The 23123-nt window shown below is 41.4% G+C and overlaps 1 protein-coding gene across 1 annotated transcript in view; it reads right to left on the reverse strand.

Moving 5' to 3' along the window:
- Positions 1-23123, reverse strand: part of ANTXRL (ANTXR like) — a 90460-nt gene that overhangs the window by 11212 nt on the left and 56125 nt on the right. The window contains exons 14-17 of the mRNA XM_036736348.1: positions 21137-21175; positions 20146-20244; positions 19278-19445; positions 16347-16427 (exon numbers count right to left, since the gene is read on the reverse strand). Of these exons, the coding sequence (XP_036592243.1) occupies positions 16347-16427; positions 19278-19445; positions 20146-20244; positions 21137-21175 (387 nt within the window). The remainder of the gene's footprint in view (positions 1-16346; positions 16428-19277; positions 19446-20145; positions 20245-21136; positions 21176-23123) is intronic.

Below are 23123 nucleotides of genomic sequence, written 5' to 3' on the forward strand. Positions count from 1 at the left end.
CAATTCTCTCTGGTTTCATTATGACTTCTACTAACAAAGTCCTCTGCCAGGCAGCCCCAGGCACCCCTGTCATTCACCATCTGACTCAATGGGGGCTGTGCACCCCACAGAGTTCTGCCCTATTCTTCAACTCAGGTCAGCATGAGCTTTTATGAGACGTGGTTTTCTTTTTTTCCCTTTGTTGACTTTCTGCTCTATGTCATCCCTTGTCATATCATTCTCCCAACTGGCTTCATAAGCACAAGTGATGAAAATTGCACTTCCCACCCTGCCCTATTATGGCCCAGACCCTGGATCACCAAACCCCAGAGTCTCTGGTTAACACCACAGTTGAGGCCAGGGGTTCTTAACTTGGGGATTGTAGACAGCTTTCAGCAGGGCCATGAACTTGGATGGGGAAAAGAATTACATCTTCTAACAGAAATTTAACATTCCCTCAAATTAGGAATGTAGGCAACAAAGCAGTATTCTAAGAAGAGGTACTTAGGTTTTACTAGACATAGAAAAGGTTACCCACTCCTGCCCTAGGCAGAGGTCTGGGTTCGCGGGCTGAGCTAAGAGCCTGAAGGGCTTTAAATCAATTCTCAAGGCCATGGCCAGCATGCTTTGGTGTCCTTTGCTCCCTTCTACAAGAGTCTGAGGCTGTGCAGACATGCTCCCGGGTTAGCTATGTCTGGATTGAGGCAGGAGGTTTGGTGGTCAGAGATCTGAATGTGGAGTCAGGAGAATCCTACCTCCCATACTAACATATTTGGTTAGATGGCCCCTTCTGGTCTATGATTTATGATCTACATTACTGACTATAGCTCTTACTTTAAAACGTTTTCAGAATATGAAATGAAAAAAAAAACATTAGGATGGTTTATTCTGAGGCAAAGCAATTTCTTACCAATTTTTTCTGCCTTCTTTTACTGAAGGATATAGCTGGGTAAGTTGTTTAATTTTTCTGTGCCTCAGTTTCATTATCTGTAAAATGAGGGGTTTGGACTCAACGTCCTCTAAGGTTTTATCCAGCTCTAAACCTATGAATTCTAACCAATTCTTCCCCCTCTCTTTATCCGAGGGGATTCCAGTCAAATGAATTATGCTGGGAAAGATGGACCACAAAGATTCAGACCACAATCAGTCCAACTTGACCGTGCCCTAGTACTGTCACTACTGTCATCTTGTGACCTTGGGCAAATCGAACCCAAGTCTCAGTTTTCCCACCTGAAAAATGGGTATTATTTCTGACAAGGTGGTTGTAAGATGCCAATGGGGTCATCCCAGTGGAAGTGTTCTGAGAACTATGTGCTGTCAAAATGGACTATCATATTCTCCCACTCTGGTTGCTGTCCATATTTCTACTTTGTTGTCACACAGACTCATGTAAGATCCTTCAGTAAAAGAAGTTGGGAAAATTGGCAGGAAATTGCTTTGCTTCAGAATAAAGTTGAACCATCCTAATGATTGTCATTCCATTTCATATTCTGAAAACGTTTAAAAATAAGAGCTTGGTCAATAATATAGATGATAAATCATAGACGGAGAGCTAAAAGGGGCTTTAGAAACCATCTCATCAAAACTCTCCCTCCCATATCCATTTTATAGCTGAAGAAACCAAGGCATAGCAAGGTTAAGTGACTTGTGTGACAGTCACTCACCTAGTAAATTTCAGAGGTAGGGTTTGAATTCAGGACTCCTTGATGCCAGGTGCAGCACTTTAATATAATATGTCACCATCTTTCTGCTTGTATTGACTGGTACTGGGGACCCCTTAGCATTCCTTAACAATTCCCAGCACCTAGCACAATGACTGGTATACAGTAAGCACTTGATAAATGCTTGTTGACTTGCCTCGATGCCTCCCTTTTTCTAGGTAAGGAGACTGAGTTTCGGGGTTATTAAATTTTTATTTATTTTAGATATACTATCCTTACTGTGTAAGTAATATAAATTGAATTCTGCCTATGTTTATCTTCTTTCTTTCCGTGAGTGTATGTGTGCCCTTAAGGCTCTCTAAAGTACAGCTGTCTAGCCTAGTCATTAAATCCTTAATCCCTGGAGAACTTTTCGAGCAATCCCTCACTTTCAATACAGGACTTTAATCCCCTTCTTGAGTGAAGCTGCCTAGTCACCGTCTCTACACAGGAGCCAAACACTGGTTTCCAAATGTAGTTACCCTCCATTCACCAGCCCTTGAACTGGGACCAGAGCAGCGTGCATCCACATTTGCCAGAAAGCTGCCTATGCCGCCAAGCTCCACGCTGGCTTCCCCCTCAACACAACATGGCTCATCAAAGCCATCTCTGCTTTCTCTGGAATGGCCCTGGGTACCCTGCAGCCCCAGGACTGGAAATGAGCATGCTCCCCCTGGGCTTTACTCCATCTACCCTCCCCCTGGTGCTGGGATGAAGTCTGCACAGATTCCAGGCTACCCTGCAAAGTGCTGTTCAAATCACGCAAAGAGTTCGGTTGCACGTTTTCCAGGGGCTGGATTTACTTTTGCATGTTTCTTAAAGGACTGTGATTGATGGCTGGCTTATCTTCCTTAGAGCCTATATTTTAGTCATCCAAGATTTTCTAGTTTGCTTTGTTAAACTGACGGGAAAAGCAGTGGTGTCTTGTTTTCTGCTTTAGTTTGCTTTGAAGGCTAACAGTCTGAAAACAAAAAACAAAACCCTATTCAATGATCCTTCCTCTCCAATATTCAGTGTTATAAGATCATAGATTTTTAGCTGTCCCTCATGTGTTTCTCTGAAATACAGACTGACTTTTCTGAGCCTCAGTTTCCATATCTATAAAATGGGGATCAAATATAAACTCCTCTGTTTGGTGTTTAAAGTTCTTTACAAACTGGGTCCATCGTCTATCCTCCCCTTCCAGCCTTCCTTCTCCTTCATCTGTAGAATAAAGATCAAACCAAAGTCCTCTGGCTAGCATTTAAAGTTCTTTACAACCTGGCCCTGGTCCTACCTTTAGACTGAACCTTATTAATCCCCTCCACAGTCCAGTCAAACTAGTCTTTTGGCTGCGCTTCAAATATCACTGTCTCCCTTGTTTAGAATACACCTCCTCCTCAGCTCCGCCTCTTGGGAATCCTGGTTTGGGTTAAGATTCAGCTCAAGCCCTCCCTTCTGCAGGAGGCCTCCCTTGATCCTTCTCACTCAGGAGCCCTTAGCCCTTTCTGTGCTGTGGCTCCCTTTGGCAGGCTGATGAAGCTAACAACCCCTTCTCAAAATTTGTGCAGTTGTGTCTGACTCTTTGAGACCCCAGGGACCCTAGCACACTCCTTCTCTGAATAAGAATTTTAAATATATGAAATAAAAGATAGGATTGCAAAGGAAACCAATTATATTGGAATATAGTTATCAAAGTATTTAAAAAATAAGTTTACAGACCCCAGGTTAAGAATTTTTGCTAGGTGATAGTGGCTTCTCCCCGAGGTTACCTTTCATATGTTTTATATGTATTTTGTGTGCATGTATTATATATGTGTATACACATGTGTGATTATATATTATATATGCACATATGTGTGAGTAGGTGTGTATTATACACATACATATATGCATGTGTACATGCACATTACAGACGTGTATATATGATATAGGCATATTATATATGCAGGCATATATGTATGGGGCACACATATATTACATACACACATGAATGTACATATTATATATACAAACATATATGTCCATATTAGATACACACAAATATATATACATATACACACAAATATATTTGTATGTATTATATGTATTATTACGCACACATGTTAGGTATGTATGTATGTGTGTATATATATATATCACATATACACACACGTAGATGTGTGTGTGTGTGTGTGTGTGTGTGTGTGTGTATGTGTGTGTGCATGCTGCCTTCCCCATTAGACTGTAATCCCCTTGAGGACAAAGACTTTTTCACTTCTGTCTTTGTATCCCCAGTGTCTGGCACATAGTAGGTGCTTGTTGGCTGTTGATCAATGGGGACAGTAATAGCACCCACTCCCGGGGTTTTCATGAGGATCAAATGAAATAATATCCATAAAGTGCTCTACAAACCTTAAAATGCTAAATACATGTGAGCTGTTATTATCATTGACCTAATTATAATAATTCCCATTTCACAAGTCACAAAGTACTTTACTTGCTGGATCCTCACAACAACCCAAGAGTAAGGGAGCTCCGGCATTACTATCTTTTTTTCACAGATGAGAGCTTGTCTACCCCCCCAGTGTCCCATAAACAGTAACTGAAGGATCCTGGACACTAGAGGCCAGTGGTCTGTCCTTCACAGCTGTAGATCTGGAAAATACCTTTGGTTAGTAAAGAATTCAACCACACTGCCCCTACTTTGTAGCTGGGAGAGCAAAATACCCCAGATAATACACTGCAGTGTTAAGCGTGTCTCCTTGTTCTCTTTATCCTCCAGGGTTTCTCAAAGCAAGGAACTTGGCCTCCGCAGGAATTTGGGCAGATTTCTGATGGGGTCACAGACACTGATCCACAGAGCTCTGGAGAGTGAGGGGCAGGAACCCGAAACTACAAACTCCAGGAATGGAATGAAATATTATCTTTCTCAGCCTTCTCTGTTTTCTTTCTTCCTCTCCTCCTCCTCCAACCCCCCTCCCCTCGCCCCGTAACCCCAGCTGCCTTTATGATGTGTTGTAATGCCAAGAGGGAAAACTATGTCCTCTCTCTCTCTCTTCCCTTGCTCTCTCTTGCTCTCCCTCCCTCTCTCCTCCTCTTTCTTTTTCTTCTCTCCCTCTTTCTGTCTCTCCTCCCTTCTCCCCTTCCTCCCACCTTTCTTTGCCCCCCCCCTCTCTTTCTCTCTCTCTGTTTCCCTCTCTCTCTCTCTCTCTGTTTCCCTCTCTCTCTCTCTCTCTGTTTCCCTCTCTCTCTCTCTCTCTCTCTCTGTTTCCCTCTCTCTCTCTCTCTGTTTCCCTCTCTCTCTCTCTCTGTTTCCCTCTCTCTCTCTCTCTCTCTCCCTCTCTCTCTCTGTTTCTCTCTCTCTGTTTCTCTCTCTCTCTCTCTCTCTGTTTCTCTCTCTCTCTCTCTGTTTCCCTCTCTCTCTCTTTCTCTCTCCTCTTTCCCTCCCTCCCACGGGACAGAAGGGTCATGAAAATTTGGAAACAGCTGCTATACTTGCTTCACCTTGGCCTTTCCCTCCAGATAGCATGCATTTTATTAAGTCAAATACCAGCTGGCTGACATCTTGATTAGAGAGGAAGGCTCGGAACTCATTTCTACTCTGATATTTTCAAGTTGAATAGATTACTTAGGATGAGGCACCAGTATGGTTTTTAATTTATTAGCCTTAACCTCTTTTGTTTTAGCTTTTATTCACTTCTACTGCTTCTTCCTCTACAGGGGTTGTTAAAAGGCATACGGCTTTTACTGACAGATTTATTTCACTGCAGGCAGAGAATTTAATTCTGACCAATTAGGCAAAGTTATTTTATTTGGCAATGTGGAAATGATAATAACCTTAGGAGAAGGTATTCTTGTATTTGCAACAGTAAGAAAATGGAACATGACATAAAAATTAAACACATACCCTAGAATTTAGTCAGTCACTCAACAAACATAAAGTTAAAAAAGTATAATATTATGGGCAGAGATGATAAAAGGTAGTGCAGCCCAGTAGGAATTCAAGATTCTTAAAAATGGAATTCTTGACTATAAAAGCATAGATAATGAAAATGAAAAAGAGAGATCAAAAGAAAGGGGTATGGCTGCAGGGGAACTCTCCGATGAACCTTTGGAAGCTTCAAAAGACATCTATAAATTGTGAATAGTATCTGTTTAAATGTGCTGACTGATGTCCTCCTTGAAGGTGGATTTTCCTGGACATGTTCTGGGTACAAATGGCCATACTCGCTCCCTTCCCCTTGGAGGTTCCATCAGCATTGCCCTTCTCTTCAAACTGAGAAATATCTTCAAAACTTACTTTGGTTACCATAATCAAAACACTACATTTATGTTAGTGTGCTGTACGTTGTCCAGACATTTCTCATTATCAATACTATAACCCAGTGAGGCAGTAGTTTAAGATTATATTATTATTCATTTTCCAGAAGGGTAAACTGAGGCATAGAAAAGTTGAGTGATTTGCCCTCATGGCAGGGCAGGGGCTGACTCAACAGATACTTACTGAGTCTTTACTAAATTTCTTTAGGTAGGAGGGCCACCATCTGAAGTGGACTTTGAGGACTGGGATGGGGGTTGCAGTGGGTAGAAACAGCATGAGGATAGTCACCAAGGTGGTAGCATGTGGGTCATGTTTGAACTAACAAGGATTGTAATGTTTATGAAAGACTAAAGAAGGAGGTAAGAGGAGCTGTCCTCTGCCTCTATCTTAATACCTTCTCCAGTGAGAAGTTACTGGAAACAAAGATAGAGGTTGACCAATCCAGCTCCCTTATTTTATGGATAGAGAAACTGAGGTTTGGAGAGACTAAGCGTTAAGTGGTTTGCCCAAAGTCACACAGAAAGGAAGTGACTGAGCCAAGACTCGAACTTGGGTCTTTGTCTGCAAAGGAAACATTTCCCACCATGCCACACTATCTCCAACGTCAATGGGTCTGGCCTGGTGTGTGGAGTTCTATCATAGAGATAGACCCTGGAGAAGTGAGGCCATACAGTAAGCAAATAGTAGACCTAAGATGTGAACCCAGGTCCTCCAACTTCAAATATGGTCTTTTCCTCCACCGTAATGCTACAACAGAATCTAAGTTAGTCTTCAAAGTGGGGAGATGTCCCAATTTTTTGGGGGGGGAGATTTGAAAAGAGAGCCTATGACTCATTGATGGAGTCTTAGTACACTAACTGCTTCTAGCAGTTGGAGGAGGGAAGGGAGTAAAGGGGAGATTTTCATTTTATAAAAACTTTAAGTAAACAGGACTAGTTCTGCTGAAAAAAATGTGGTCTTTTTTTAGCTGAGGTTTTTGGTCAACCAAGCCTTTCAGAATTTCCTGTGATATTATATGCTGAAGTGCAGAAATCAATGGATTTGCTGAAACAAGCAACCAAACAAGTATTTTGGAGGCATGGCTTCTTTCTTGCTCAGCTCAACACCAAACTTTAAAAACGATTTAGCTTTCTGAACTTCTTTTGCACTTCAGACCGTGAACATTCTTGGCCAATAATGAGAAAAAGGAGAAGTTTAGAAACAAATTATCACTGACAGAGGAGAAGAAAGGGCAAGGTTATATTTCCATTTTTCCAAGTTACTTCTACCCTTTCTGTTTTGGTTTTCCATTCGAAAGAACGAGGAGGACATCCTGTAGGCTAATAAGGTGAAGGCTAATAAGATTAGCGCCATTTATGGCATGGAATTTCTTTCAATTCAAAGAGCATTTATTAAGTGGGGGTGGGCTCTGCTGCTGATCCCTATGCCTGTTCATTCTTCCCACTGAATATATGTGTGAGTATCTGTATGAGACAGAACTCAAGGCTTGTGAAGGGAATGTTCTTACGTTTGATTGTTGAAATATCATTCAATGCTTTTGCTTTATCCTAAGTGTATCATCTGGATGATTAGTAAAAGCAAATATGACATTAGTCTCTTATAGAGGATTATATATATAACTATAGAGGATTCTGACCCTCAGAGCAACTAGAACCTAAGGTTGTTTTCTGGGAGCCTGCAGATGAGGAGGGTCCTGGGTGCTACTGCTTTCTTGGAAGAATTACTAAAGAAGGTATTCATTATCAATGGTTCAAAGATGTGTCAAGAAGGACTTTTATTTCTGAGGAATGAGATGTCCAAGGCTGATATCTACTGTATTTATGGTCAGTGCAACAGACAGCTGCTTCAATACTCTGATGGCCTATGATTTTGTTAGTGTGGATACTCCTTTCACCCCGACAAAGAACCTGTTTCTCTGATTCTGTAGTTGAGTGCTGCCATGGCTAAATAATTTGTCAACCCGTAGGCACTCTGGTGATGAGCTCCTACAGACTCAGCCAGGCTGGTGTTTGCATGGCAGACATATCATCAAGGTATTTCCAGATGGGTAGAATCTGTCAGGGCTTATGCTCAAATGACAGTCTTTGAGGATGCTTGGTTGCCATGACAACACATCAGAGTAGGACTTTAGTAGGGGCAGCACTAAAAGTGGGGCTGACTCTGTCAGATAAGGAACATTAATCCTGCTGTGGGGCAGCTAGCTGGCACAGTGGACAGAGTGCTGGCCCTGGAGTCAGGAGGAGCTGAATTCAAATCCAGCCTCGGACATTCTAGATGTATGACCCTAACCAAGTCACTTAACCCTGTTTGCCTCAGTTTCTCCATCTATAAAATGAGCTGCAGAAGGAAATGGCAAGCCACTTTATTATCTCTGCCAAGAAAACCCGAAATGGGGTCATAAAGAGTCAGACATGACTGAAATGACTCAACAACAATCCTGCTGTAGCCATTGGGATGGGGCAAGTTCATGCAGGTCTCCTGAAACCCAAATTTTGTCTTGCTCACATAGAAACAAACTGGCTCATCCTCCCTTCAATCATTTCAGCCTTTTCCTATTAAAAGACTTTAAAAACTCTTTCAGAAACTCTTTCAGGTACTTCTTCAGGGTAACTACCATCCAGCACAGTGTCTCTCTAAGCTATACCAACTGGCAAACCATTGAGATGAAAGAGTTAACTTCATAGCCCTGTAGATTTAGAAAAGATCTCTGATGTCACCTAGTCTAGCCCCCTCCTTTTACAGATGAGGAAACTGAGGTCCAGAGAGGGTCAGTGACTTGCCAAAAGTCTGTGACCCAAGTCCTCTGGCTCCAAAACCAGCGTTCCATCCACTGCATCTCTTAGTACTGGCCCCATTCTCTGCCTTCACTGAGGATCTTGTCTCCAATCCTGTCATCCCCACCTCTTTATGGTGAAATTTGAATTGAAGAATTATGGTGAAACTTTTTTCCAACAAGAAGAGTCTCTTGCATCTAATGCTTAAGATGTTACAACGACTGCTGGCTCATCTCTGTTTAGACAGTCCACAAGAAAGAGTTGTGACTGCTTCACCCAAGATGGTCTGTGCTTTACCTGCCTTTACTCATGAACAAGAGGACAAGAGGCTTGTTTACATAGACACCTATTTACTGCTCTGCTGGTCAGGAGATGGGGATAGAATATCCCACAAATTACTACTTTATTTAAAAAGATGGTGGCCTGAGGAGGTTGTCTGCTTCCTCCCCATAGTCCCTGCCTGTCTGACCCTTGAGGCTGGAACTGGGTATAGCTGGTATTCTGACCACAGACCCCTTCAAAGACAAGGCTAATGATAAGTCTTCTCAGAAACTTGATTTAATTAGGGTTCAGGAAACACTGAGGCCCACATCTGCTCTTACCTCATCAATGCTCTTCACATTCCATTGGTCCTATCTCTCTTCACACCAATATACCCCATAGTCCTCCTACTGGCAAAACTCCCTCAAATGGAATGAGTGGAATAGGTCTTGTAGATGGATCCAATTGAGACCTTTCTTAAAGAGTAGCTCTAAATCTATCTCTAAAACTCAAAAAAACATTCTGTATAGAGCCTGGGATGGCCCAATCTGCTATTTTGGCTTTGCCTATTACAGTAGATAAGTAATTTATTTCCCTACATTTCATGTTTTTGATAAATATGACTCTGAGGACCACCTCATTATTAATGAGTCAGATAGAGGCATAGCTGTTATCCTTATCTAATTAGAAGATGACTCAAAGCTAGGAGGGACAGTTAACATATGGGATGATCAATCAATCAATATTTAAGTGCCTCAGGTGTGACAGAGACTAGACTTGAACCCAGGTTTTCTTGACTCTGAGGCTGACTCTCTACTCATGATACCATACTGCCTTTCAGCGATTATTCTCCTCATATTAAGGACTGGAAACAAGGGTCATGTGAAATGACAAGGGATGGACCTGGAAATATAACCTGGGTCACACTGATGAATCAGTGTATCACACCAACCATGGATGTAGACACATTCCTTTGCATGATCTGGATTAGTGGTATATAATCTAGAATAAAAAGACCCTTTATTTTTTTCCCCCAAACATTTCCTCAACTTTGCTGTTCTCATGGATTCCACTATATCCACAAGATTCCCTCTTCTACATGTTAGAAACCAAACAACACCAAGATCCCCAAGAAGTGGTAGTTAGTATTTGTAAAACTTAAAAAAAAACAATTAAAAAACCCACCTTTAAAAACTGAATCTTCAAGTGGCCTAAACACACACTCTCTCTCTCTCTCTGACACACACACACACACATACACATACATGTATATATATACATATACATATATATACATATATATGTATATATATATCTTTGTGGGGGTGGGGATGGTTCTGGATTTGTGATTTTATTGGTGAAGAGAACTCTCAGTTAGGAAACTTCTATCCATGCAGAGTGGAACCTGTTCTGCATCTTCTAAGTCTTAAAGGCAGGTAGGTGTATAGTATAGGGGCTTTTAATCATGGGGCCCTTGGAGAGATGTTCTTGTGAACTTAGATGGGAAAATATATCTTAATTTTCACTAAAATCTCACCAAAATTGAGCATTTCCTTCAATTATTTAAAAACATTATTCTGAGAAGTCCCTAGATGTCACCAAAATGACATGAATGAAGCAAAAAAAGATTAAGAAGCCTTGGGGGTTAGTGGATAGAACTCTAGACTTGAAGTCAAGAAGACATGAGTTTGAATTCTGCCTTAGATACCTATTAGCTGTGTGACTCTGAGCAAGTCATGGGATCACTGAGCCAGCCTCATTTTCCTTATCTATAAAACGGGTCTAATAATAGTACCTACCTCATTGGGTTGTTGTGAGGATCAAATAAGATAATGTTTGCAAACTGATCCAACCATTTTGGAGAGTAATCTGAAATTATGCCCAAAGAGTTGTTGAGCTACCTTTGACCCAGCCATACCACTGCTAGGTCTATTTCCAAAGATGATTAGGGAAGAAGGAAAAGGACCTATACGTTCGAAAATGTTTATAGCAGCTCTGTTTGTGATGGCCAAGCACTGGAAATTGCAGGGGAATGGCTGAACGAGTTGTGGTAGATGATTATGACAGAATACTACTGTGCTATAAGAAATTATGAGCAGGCTGATTTCAGAAAAACCTGGAAAGACTTGCATGAAATAATGAGCAGAACCAAGAGAACATTGTATATGATAACAGCAATATTGTTTAAGAATGACTTTGAGCGAATAAGTTATTTTGACTATTATAAATACCCAAATTAACTATAAAGGACATATGAAGAAAGGTGCTATTTGTATCCAGAGAAAGGGTAAAGAGAAGCATGTATAGAATAATTTTACACATATATACCTATTTGTGTTTAATGGTGGTCATTTCTAAGGTGGAGGAGGGAAGAAAAAAAGGGGAAAAAAAGAAAAAGAAAGAAATTTACACGATAACTTTGTTGTATATTTAAAAGGAATAGCAAGTTGTACATAGTAGATTTGCAATTTCACGTGCAAGCATCTTTTTAAAAAATTATACTGTGCTGTAGATATACTTGTTTTATTCCATAAATTAAAAAAAAATAAAAAAAAACTCTTGGCAAATCTTAAAGTGCCATCTAAATGTTAGCTATTATTATTGCTGTTATGGTGGAGGGGCTGCTGTGGCACACTAGATAGAGAGCTGAATTTAGATCCAGGACAACCTGGGTTCAAGTCGTCTTTCTGACATAAAATGGCTGTGTAATCCTGGATAAGGCACAATCTCAGTGTCTAAGGCAACTTTCTAAGACTATAAATTGCTTAGAAGGTGCTGACTTTCATTGATAGAGGAAGTTTCCCCACTCAGGTGTTCCTTATATAAATGAAATCATAGGTCTAATCTTTATCATCATCATCATCGTTGTCATCATCAATCTTTATTGCTGTTGTTAGTATTTAGAATTGCCTGGGGTCATTGAGAGGTTAAGTGGCTTACTAGAGTCGGACAACCAGTATGTTTCAGAGGCAATCCTTGAACCCATGTTTTGCGGGGTTTTATCTTCCCAGTTCTGAGGCTGCCACTCTATCCAGGCTGCCTCTAAAATTCCTACATGATAATAATATCTTGGGCCTAAAAGCCCAAAGAACTTTCTTCCAAAGAGCTCAAAGTGCTCAAATAAATACGTTTCCATTTGTCCATCTGCTAATTTGCGATGGATTAGCTGAGCCTCAAAGGTCTAAGTGATGATCGATACCACAAAACATATTAGTGGTAGAGCATAGAAACCAACACCATTGATTCCCAATCCAAGGTCCTATGCGCTGGCCCATATAATTTTCCTCTTTGTAATCTCAGCTTCAAATAATTACTTTTGGGAAAATAGAATGATTTGGGATCATTTATTACTTCCTTTTCAACTTTTGCCAAGTCAAGCTAATTTTGTTGGCCACAAAGGAGGGCTGGCTTCTAATACTGCTTGACAATAAGACCTTTTCTGTCCTCTTGCCTTGATGAACATTCGATTCGTTGACTTTGCCCTCGATTTGGCTTGCCCTGTTTTAATTAACCTCAGTCTTGTTCTTTTTTTGTCTTTCCCTTTACCACCCAGGAGCATTTTACATGTGAGTAACTGAGTATCCTTGTTTGGAAATGTTTTAGGGCTGCCCTGACCACAGTAGTGGCATTGTGTCGAGGGTGACAGAAATCTACCAGCAGCGCCAGGGAAAGGCATGGGATGAAATCAGATTCTATAATGTAACTTCTATCAAAATACAGCTGGGACTAAAAGGCCCATTCAAAGACCCAGAGGCAGATCTAAAAAGTCAATATGAAGCCTGAAGCCCAGCTGCCCAAGGAGTCCCCATTCAGGGGAAACCAGCAAAAAGACTGTTTGGTACCAGTGGGGTTCATCTTTCAGCTTCTGAACTGGAACAACATGGAAACTTTTGCTATATACTATGCGGGCTCCAAACTCCTATGTACCCTCCTAGATACTACATAGAGTATTTGTGATTTATCGCTAGCTTTGCTAATTTTTAGGGAAATGTGACCAGAGGAAAACAGAGGCCTTATCACAGAACCACAAGGACAGCAGTAACCTTATGTGATCAATTAATCCAGCTCTCTCTCACTAGGCAGAGTAGTATCTAATATATTGATCCATAGACTGAATATAGGTTGCTTTCTTAAAAGAAAAAAAATATACATAGATGCATGTATATTGAAAAATAACACTGGTCATAGTAAGTACTCAGATTTCACAATATTCAGATTTGACAATTAAGCTTTGCCTTTATTCAAATCAATATGATAAATTCTGCCAGAGTAGATGCATACCCTAGCTTTTTTCAAATGGCTTGATCACAATGAAACATACCTAATACTGAGAGGCCTGCCTAAATGGAAAAACTTGCCTGGTGCCTTTAATTCAATTCAACCAACATTTGTTAAGCATCTCCCATGTACCTGAGGCTCTAAACAAAGGGGTGGGGAACAAGGCCACATGTGACCCTATAGGTCCTCAAGTGCTGCCCTTGACTGAATCCAAACTTCACAGAACAAATCCCCTTAATAAAAGGATTTGTTCTGTAAAACTTGGACTTAGTCAAAAGGTTGCACCCAAGGACCTAGAAGGCCACATGTGCACTCAGGACTGCCATAATGTATTCCACCCCTGCCCTAAGCTATTCTTACTTCCAATTCCAAGGCTTGTTATTTAAAGATGTTCATTTCAGATTATGGTAGTCATCTGAGAATCAGTTCCCATATTGGGATTTTGGATCAGAGTTCATAATGTTTATTTAGCAAGGAGCACATTACAGAGATTTGATCTTACTCCAGAATTATCAAGAGATCAAACTACCTTCCAGAGATGGGTGTTGCTTGCTCACTCAACTTTCTTTAGATTCGTGGCAAGCTAATTAGGGAAACCGAGGAATGATCGGCTTGTATTTTAACTTTCCTACAGGATATAATTCTTTAGACCTGCCACACTGTGGCATTCTAGCATTGGAGGGATCTGTACTTGTCTTGGGAAGTAAAAGCATATGTGAGTTCTAACATAATGATTACCATCTAAGACATCAAAACCAAAAAGGAAGGAACTCATCATTGTTCACTGGTGAAAGATCCTTATAACTGGTGATGGGGTAGCTTTCAGAAGTGAAAACTGAGTAACTGTAATTAACTCTGTAAATATACTACATAAAAGAAACTTTGTGATCATCCTCAAAGTAATGATTCTGAGTGCTCATAAGGCTGATTTTGATGTTAATTAAATATTTAAATAGGAAATATTAAATTTCCCTTCATACTGAAGTCAATTTTGGATTTAACTGATGAATGAGTTTTGGCCCCACATCTCTAACTGCCTCCACTTGGAAATCCCATAGGCATCTCAAACTGAGCATGTCCAAATCAGAACTCATTATCTTTCTCCTTAAACCCACCCCATCCTCCATACTTCCTACTTCTGTGGTGGATATCAGCATTCTTCTGTTGAGCCAGGAATTATCCTCAATTCTTTATTCTCAGTCACCACCACATCCCATCATTTGTCAAATCTTGTTGATTTTTATCTCTGTAAGAGCTCACACACTTATTACCTTTCTACTCTTTTTTTTGTTTGTTTTTTTGCGGTGGGGGGTGGGGAGAAAGCAGGGCAATTAGGGTTAAGTGACTTGCCCAAGGTCACACAGCTAGTAAGTGTGTCAAGTGTCTGAAGCCAGATTTGAGCTCCAGGGTCGGTGCTCTACTCATTGTGCCACCTAGCTGCCCCAACATCTCTACTCTTAATATAACCACCATAATTCAGGCCATTGCCCCTCATCTGGAGGGTAGCTTCATAACTGGTTTTCCTGTTTCCAGTCTCTCCTCTCTCCATTCCATGACAGCTATCAAACGGACACTTCATGGGTAAGTAGGACCCAGTTACACCTCCAATTCAGAAGCTTCAGCAAATCCCTTTTACTTCTAGGTAAAATATAAGTTCCTTTGTTTGGCATTAAAAACTCTTCATAATCTGCCTCAAGATAATCTGTGTAGGCTGATTACATATGACTTCCTATAATGTACTCCACGTTCCAACACATGGCTTGCCATAATGGACTCTACGTTCCAACACGTGGCTTGCAATAATGGACTCTACATTCCATCAACACAGACCCATCAGTTGTTGCCCATACATGAGGTATGTCATGTCTGTGTCTTTGTATAAGCTGTGCCCATGCCTGGCATGTTCTCCCTCCTCACCTCCACTCCTTTGAACCCAAACTGCCTCCAAGGCTGAGCTCAAATGTCACCTTCCCAAGAATCTTTTCCTAATGCTTGCATGTCTTATTGCTTCAATCTCAGCAAACCCTGCCCCCCTGTGACTAACTTGTGTTTATTTTATCTTTACCTATTTGTAAACAGGGGCAGCTAGGTGGCACAATGGATAGAGTACTGGGCTTGAAATCAGGAAGACTCATTCTCAAGAGTTCAGATCCAGCCTCAGACACTTACTAGCTACGTGACCCTGGGGAATCCACTTAACCCTATTTACCTCAGTTTCCTCATCTGTAAAATGAGCTGGAGAAGAAAATGGCAAACTACCCCAGTATTTTTGCCAAGAAAGCCCCAAAATGGGGCCACAAAGAGTCAGACACGACTGAAACAACTGAACAACAAAAAATTTGTAAATGTTTTCCCACAGTGGAATTTCAACTCATTGGGGGCAGAAACTTTTTCTCCTTTGCATTCCCAATGCCTGGAATAATGCGCTTGTTGGTTAGTCATGTCTAACTCTTCATTGACCCTGTAGACTTGTTCACAGGGTTTTCTTGGCAAAGCTACTGAAATGATTTACCATTTCCTTCTCCAGTACGTCCCCATTTACAGTTGAGAAACTGAGGCCAATGGGAGTTAAGTGATTTGTCCAGGATCACACAGCTACTAAGTGTCTGAGGCCAGATCTTCCTGACTCCAGGCCCCATGCTCTATCTATTGTACCACCTAGCTGCATGGTGCATACCTGATGCTTAATAAAGATTTGAGTTGGATTACATTTCTTTCAGCTGTCCTGTAAGTAAAAGAAGAATGCCACTGAACAGTAGTAACTATAGAATACCACTGTTGGAATGATTTTGAATCAAAGACTGTGTTATTATAGCTTTCCATTACAAATCTTCTGTTTGTCTTTTCCATAGGCTAATGAAGAAGGTTTTTTTTATTTTTTGGGGGTAGGCAATTGGGGTTATGTGACTTGCCCAGGGTCACAGACTGGATTTGAACTCAGGTCCTCCTGACTCCAGGGGCAGTGCTTTAACCACTGTGCCACGTAGCTGCCCCAAAAGATTTTTAAAGGAATAAGAAAAAAGACACTACTGGTCCAAAAAGTTCCATGAGATCACACTTGTGATGTCTTACCTTTTCTCCTGGCTGGGGTCTCATAAGTGACACTTGATCGTAGCCTTGTCGAACCAATGCCCACAAAGCATCCAGTTTGCCCTAAAAAAAAAGCCAAATGCTGTTACTTTTCGGCATATGTACATTTTAAATCATGACTTAGGTAACTTTCTCATAATTCTTCTGTGTGGCACCAATCAGGTTTAGAAATTAAGCATTATCCCCTATACCAGTAGTTGTCCCCCGAAGACCATGACATCTCAGATGAGATATATTTTGTGTGTGGGGACTTGGGATTAGGACCAAGATTTAAAGTCAAGGCTGGATGTGAGGGAGAAAAAATTATTCAGACAAAGGGGATGCCTATGAAGGAAATAGAGAGTTTGAGATCCTAGAGATAATGGGAAGCTTAAAGACTATAGGTCAAGAGGAGAAAGGAAGTCATCATTTATAACAGGATCAACGATTCTCAGGGGAAGGTAACACCTGTGGCCATCTACTCCAATGCTTTCATTTTCATATGAGCAAAGTGAGTCTCAGAATCACATAGATGGTGAATGATAGGGAGGGGATTAAAACTTAGGTCTCCTGACTCCAAACTGAGCACTGTGTAGACCGAAATGGAGTTAGGTCCCCTCAAAATAGTCCCTCTGATTGGCTGAGGTGCCCAAATGCAACAGGTTTGAGAAGTGATGATAAAGGCCTATTCAGCCTGAACTGGGTACAGCTGTTTGGGAGGCAAAGGGAATCAAACTCTGATTATTCCCAACTCTTAGACACCCTATGCTGACATCTTAGGATGTCACTGATGCTTCTGCTTATTTTGGGCCCTCCTGGCCTAGAGTGAATGTCAATGGCAACTGTTTCTCTTTGGAACAGCAACTCTGAGGGTCTTCCTCTCCCAGTTTGATTTTTTTTCCTATTTTTTCTTTAATTTAAGGGTTCATCCCTTGACTCACTTCTTAAAGAGGCCTATTCACTGCATGGGCATTACCTCACTCTAAGTGAGTACATGAAAAGGCCTGAGCCTAAAAGGGCCAGGGTCTCCCATTGCATCCTGGGTCACCTCCAGTCATCCTGATGAATATCAGGCCATTGCACCCAGATGGTTCTGGAGGAGACAGTGAGGCTGGTGACCTTGCACAGCCATCCCTCACTCAAATCAAAGTCAACTGCAAGTCATGTCATCATTTCCCTGATGCCATGGTCCTCTCTGCAAACGAAGGGCAAACACAACAACAACCACAACCTGCTGTCTCCTCAGGACAGCATTGTTTAGATGCTGGAGGTAGGCTATTGCAGGCCAAGGCAAGTCAAGAGGTGTTTAACCTACTAGAGTTGGTAAAGCTGTTATTTCATTGCAAGATTCTGTCCTGGGACCTTCTCACCCAGGAACATCCCTCTACCACGTAGGCCACCTTCTCACATCTCCATTTTGGAGATAGGACCAGGCCAGTCATGCTTTATTCCCCTCTGAACTGTGCCACTGACTCTCTGGACTTTGTCACTGTGCCCTTTTCTGCATATTCCCTTTTCAAAACCTCCCTGCTCCTTTTAGTTTTCCCTTTGTGTGTTGTCTTACCCCATCAGAATATAAGTTTCTTGAGGGCAGGGGCTAGCTTTATTTTTGTATTTGTATCCCCAGTGCTCAGCACAGTGCCTGGCACATAGTAAACACTGAATGAATACTTGTTGCTTTGTTGTTTTTCCTCCTCCAGTTATGCCAGAGACCTTTGGGAGAGACCATGGTACTTTTTTGAACACAAACTACATTGTTCCCTATAGATGGGGATGGGTGTCCTCCATGTTTCTTTCATCTACTCGATACAGAAGAAAATGTCTCCTTTCTCTGTGCACAGAGATACGCATCAGTCCTGCTGCCACGGCTATACACTCTGGGAGTGAGGCATCTCTGGTTTTCATCATCTCCGTGACTTTCTAGACCAAAACACCCTTTGCTGGCCACAATTCTCCTATACAGGTTATCTCTCCCCATTTAGAACGTAAACTCCTTGAAGGCAAGCCTATCTTTTTTTTTTTTGTCTGTGTAACCTCAGCACTTAGCTTGGTATCTGACACAAGAGTGCTCAATGTGTCTTTTCATTCATTCATTCACAGTTGGGGTATGAGGTACAGGAGCTGACAGTGAGCACGCCCATTCTTTGATGTCAGTTCAGAAGTATGCCTTTGTTCCTATGTATTGTGGACACACAAAAGACATACAATTCTTTTTCTGCCTTGTGAGCTCCTTGAGGGAAAGGACTTTACATCACTACTACTTACTCAATACAGTCAGTGCATCATACAGTTAGTACACAGTCAACACACAATAAATATTTTAAAATTAGAATTGGCAGCCATCTGAATCTGAGTAGGAAGGCGCTTGATACAATTCTCTGGCTGCAAGTTACTGATCCACTGGGATAGATACAGTTTTGGACCAAAGACAAAGCTGCTGTTTTTATTGGCTGGGGAAAGAAATAAGCCAGCCTGATGGGGTCTTGAGTGTATTAATGACAAGTTAGCAAGAGAACCATAAACTATAGCCATCCAGTTCATAACGGAGGTGGCATGGTATTAAAGGAAGAGCATTGGTTCTGAAGTCAGAAGACCTGAGTCTGGGTCCTACCTTTATCTCTTACTGTATGACTTGGTAAAATAATCAAATCTTTCTGGGCGTCGGATTCCTCATCTGCAAAGTAAATGGGGATCTTGGGCTAGATGACCCCATTGTCTTTTTTGTTGTAAAATTGTGATACGTGATTAAGTTTGTAAACTGTTGGACCTCTGTGACCCCTCTGAGTCTCAGTTCCTCATCTGTAAAATTAAATGCTTGGGTTCCATGATCTCCAAGGCCTCTTCCAGCTATAAGCCCTATAAGTGGAGAGTCCAGGGAATACCGTCTGTACCTCAGTCTCCCTTCCATAATCATGCATCCAACCCATGTCTCACCTTGATGGGAGTGTACCATTTTCTCTGTGAAGGAAGCTCTTTCCTGCTGTGCTTCTTTGGTTTAGGTTCCCACGGCTCAAATTCTTGCTCTGGTAATCTGATGACGGCATTTTTGGGCTTTTCCAGCTTGGCCCCTTCCTCTGTTGAGCCTTTGTCTCCCCATCTCACCTGAGCACAAGGACAAAAAAAAGAGCACGTCTGAAAACACTGTCAGCCTTAGTTCTCTTTCACACAGTCACTCACAATCTTCTGGGCCTTCTCCTCCCCACCCCCTTTGACTGGAAACTTGAGGAACTACTTCTTTGAATTTTGCCAAATCGGTTTTCAAATGGATCAGATAGACTTGGGATTTTTCCTTTCCATTTTTCAGTCTGAGTGAGGACAGGCCTGGTGTGTCTGTGACTCAGTATTTCCTTATTTGTCAATGTGTTGGTCCAGTGGTTTGAAATCCAAGACATTCCCTAACCTGATGACATCATCTTTATAATCTTTCTCACGAGGAAGGTCTTGGAATTTAATAGATGTGAACCAGTCCCCAACTTTCAGAAATTCCAGGCAATCTGCTAGAGGTCCTATTGACTGCACAGAAAGAATCCACTTAAACCATTGAAAGCTCTGGTTGAACATGGGTAAAGCTGGAAACTGGGCCCTGAGCTATCTTTTTTGACACCACAAGTTCAAGATACTAAGTGTCCTGAAAATTTGTTCTACCTCCCCCCTGCCCCAGTCCCCAATCAATGACATCAAGGATCTAGTACATCTAATTAATAAAAGTAGTAAATAAGATAATCCTCATATGAGTTCTGGCTCTCATTTCCCCTGGTCAAGGCCAGTTATGGTTATTGAATAGGTAGTAAACTCATCTTACCTCCATTCTTTTAATGCCTCCAACTCCTCGGCCACCATAATAAGAGGCATCCACTGTTGGCCACTTTTTCTTGGGCAATCCGTCTTCTTCATCTGAGTCCTAGTCAAGTTAAGTCATCAAGCATTTATTAGGTGCCTACCAAGTACCAGGGACTGTGCTATGCCCTGGGGATACAAATAAAGGTAAAAAGACAGTCCTTGCTCACAACCTAATGGGTGAGACAATATGTAAATACGATGTACAGGAAAGATATATACAAGATAAACTGGAATCCTAGGAAGTCAAATACTAGCTCTATACTTGTCAGGGGCTTGCCAGGTGATACAAACTATCTCGGATGAGGCCAAGTCCTATAGCGTCTCCAAATTGGTTGGCCTCAGCATGGTGTATTTACATGCTAATAGCAAATAAAACCCTATTGTTTTCACAGCTGTGGCTCTTCTCTGAGAAGCCTGTAAGCATCATGGTGTCCCCTCTTTTTCTCTCTCCAGGCCGCCTTTATTTATATCAACTCTGTATAAAAGATTCATGAGCACAGTTTGCTTGGGAGGGCACAGACGGCCACACCGTGGGAATGAATCGTGCATGAGACAGGCTACAGCCTTGTAGCAGAACAAGAGAGACAGCAAAGCTCAGTCAATGAAATCATTGATTAGCTATGAGAGTGAGGGACAGGAACCCTTATTCATGGCGATGTTCTTGGGGCAACTGTGCGCAGTCACCCCGACAGCAGGACCTTGCTTATTGAAATTTCAAAGTCCATACTTAGTTCGGCAGGCAGTTTAGAAGTTGTCTAATATAGGCAACCCAAGAATTAGCAGTTTGATGGGAAAGACACAGGATTTGGAGGTGACTGGGAAGTGTTGGGAAAGTCTTGCTCTTCTATCCTTTCCAAGACTAACTTGCCTCTCTGTCCAGGAATAAAAAAAATAAAGGGAGTCGCTTTTCTTGTAGGCTAAATGCTCCTAAATTTAGGGTTAATGATACTTACTGCTGGTGGGGGTGGAGGGGGTGGTGGTTCCTTAATCACCTGGAATAGACACAAAAACAGAGTTTAAAGTGGGCTTCATGGGCACTGTCTTAGCCTGTTTGTGGAAAGCAAGAAACAAACGGACTTTTCCCTGAACTTACTCATTTATATTCATTAAGGGAAATATTTCCCACTTATAATTTCTGGGGTATACAACCTCCTTAACTGTTATTCACTGAAAAGTAGTAGAAATAACTTGTGGAAACAAATACCACTCTCAGTGTTAGCCCAGAGAAGACACTGACACCCTTCCCTTTCATTGTTGTTGTTCAGTTGGTCAGCCGCGTCTGACTCTGTGTGACTCCAGTCCTTCCCTTTGACCCCCAACCAAAACCTTGGACTTGCCCCTGGGATGCCAGGCTCTGATAAGGAAAATCATGCCTCATTTTGCCTGGGCCTCCATGACACTTTCTGGCCTTCTCCACATTACACACATCACCCCACACCCTTTCCTCTGCAGGTAGTTTCTTTCCTGATTAGAATGTAAACTCCTTGAGGGCATGAATTATCTTGCTTGTCACTTGCATCTCAAATACTTAGCACATAACCTGGAACACAGTAAGCACTTCATCAATACACTCTTTCTCTCTGTCTCTGTCTCTTTCTTGCTCTGCTACCTAACTTTACTCCTGGGTCTTCCTGAATTTGAAACCATGCTGCTACTACTGTTCCTCTTAGAACTTCCCACAGCACCTAGGACCTCTTTTGCCTGGAACATCCAATCATCCCTATGGCCTTCTCAACCTAGAATATCCCTCTGCAAGGTCTACCCCCTTCTCCCACTGGTGAATTCCTCCTGGAGCCTCCATTTTGTGGAGAGGCTCAGTTCAGCCTTCATTCCCCTTCCAGACCTATTCCTGACTTCTGGACTTATAAACCATGTCCCTGTGAACAGTGTCTTTATCTCTACCTCTTCCCCCTTTTAACTCTCTTTTGTTTGTTGTTTTCCCACATTAGAATGTAATCTCCTTGAGGACAGGTACTGTTTTCTTCCAGATGATATTTATATCCCAAATGCTTACAGTAAGAACTTAATAAATGCTTATTTCCTTCCTTTGCTTTGCATTCCTTTGTTTTCCTTTTCTCCCCCTTTCTTTTCCCCCCTTTCCTTCCTTCCTTCCTTCCTTCCTTCCTTCCTTCCTTCCTTCCTTCCTTCCTTCCTTCCTTCCTTCCTTCCTTCCTTCCTTCCTTCCTTCCTTCCCCTTTACAGTTGTCAAACAAGCTGGATCTACCAATGGAGTAGGCTATGTCTATACAAGCAAAGGGAAATTTTCTTGTTAATTCAATCTTTTGAATTATTCTGATTCATTCAGTTTTTTAGTCTATGTAGAAATCTCCAATTTGCAAACAGATTGAATTTTAAAAAAAGTTAAACCAGTGGTTTGGAACTCAGAACAAATTATCTCAGATAAATAACATTATAAATGCTGCTTAGATTCTCAGACTAGCCCCTTAGTGCCTAGTAAACCTATTACATAGCTCATAAATCATATATTTCCAATGAAAACTAGTGAAATTATTGTTAATAAATAATATATAATATAATGTAATGTAATGTAATATAGCATAATATAATAGCATTTTAGGCTCTGTAGAATGCTTTCCTTACAACAATCCCATGAGGGAGCAATTACAAGTAGTCTTATTCTCATCTTATAGATGAGGAAACTGAGGCTTGGGAAATTTAAGTGATTAGTACAAGGACACAGAGCTAGTAAGCACTAGGGCTAAGCTTTTAATCCAGGTTTCTTAGATTTTACTTTTGGTAACAACAAGAACCACAACAAAAACCAACCCTGCTCAGAGAAAATTTCTTTTTTTGAAAAAGATACTCTCCATTAAGTAATCTGGATTGTAAGCTACTTTGCTCAGAAGCTTTCTTGTTTTATTAATATTAGAAAAGAGATGGAATTTTGTTATCAAGAAAAATCATGGATATAATCCTCCC

Source organism: Trichosurus vulpecula, chromosome 8 (genome assembly GCF_011100635.1).
Source record: "Trichosurus vulpecula isolate mTriVul1 chromosome 8, mTriVul1.pri, whole genome shotgun sequence".
In the NCBI taxonomy this organism is placed as follows: domain Eukaryota; kingdom Metazoa; phylum Chordata; class Mammalia; order Diprotodontia; family Phalangeridae; genus Trichosurus; species Trichosurus vulpecula.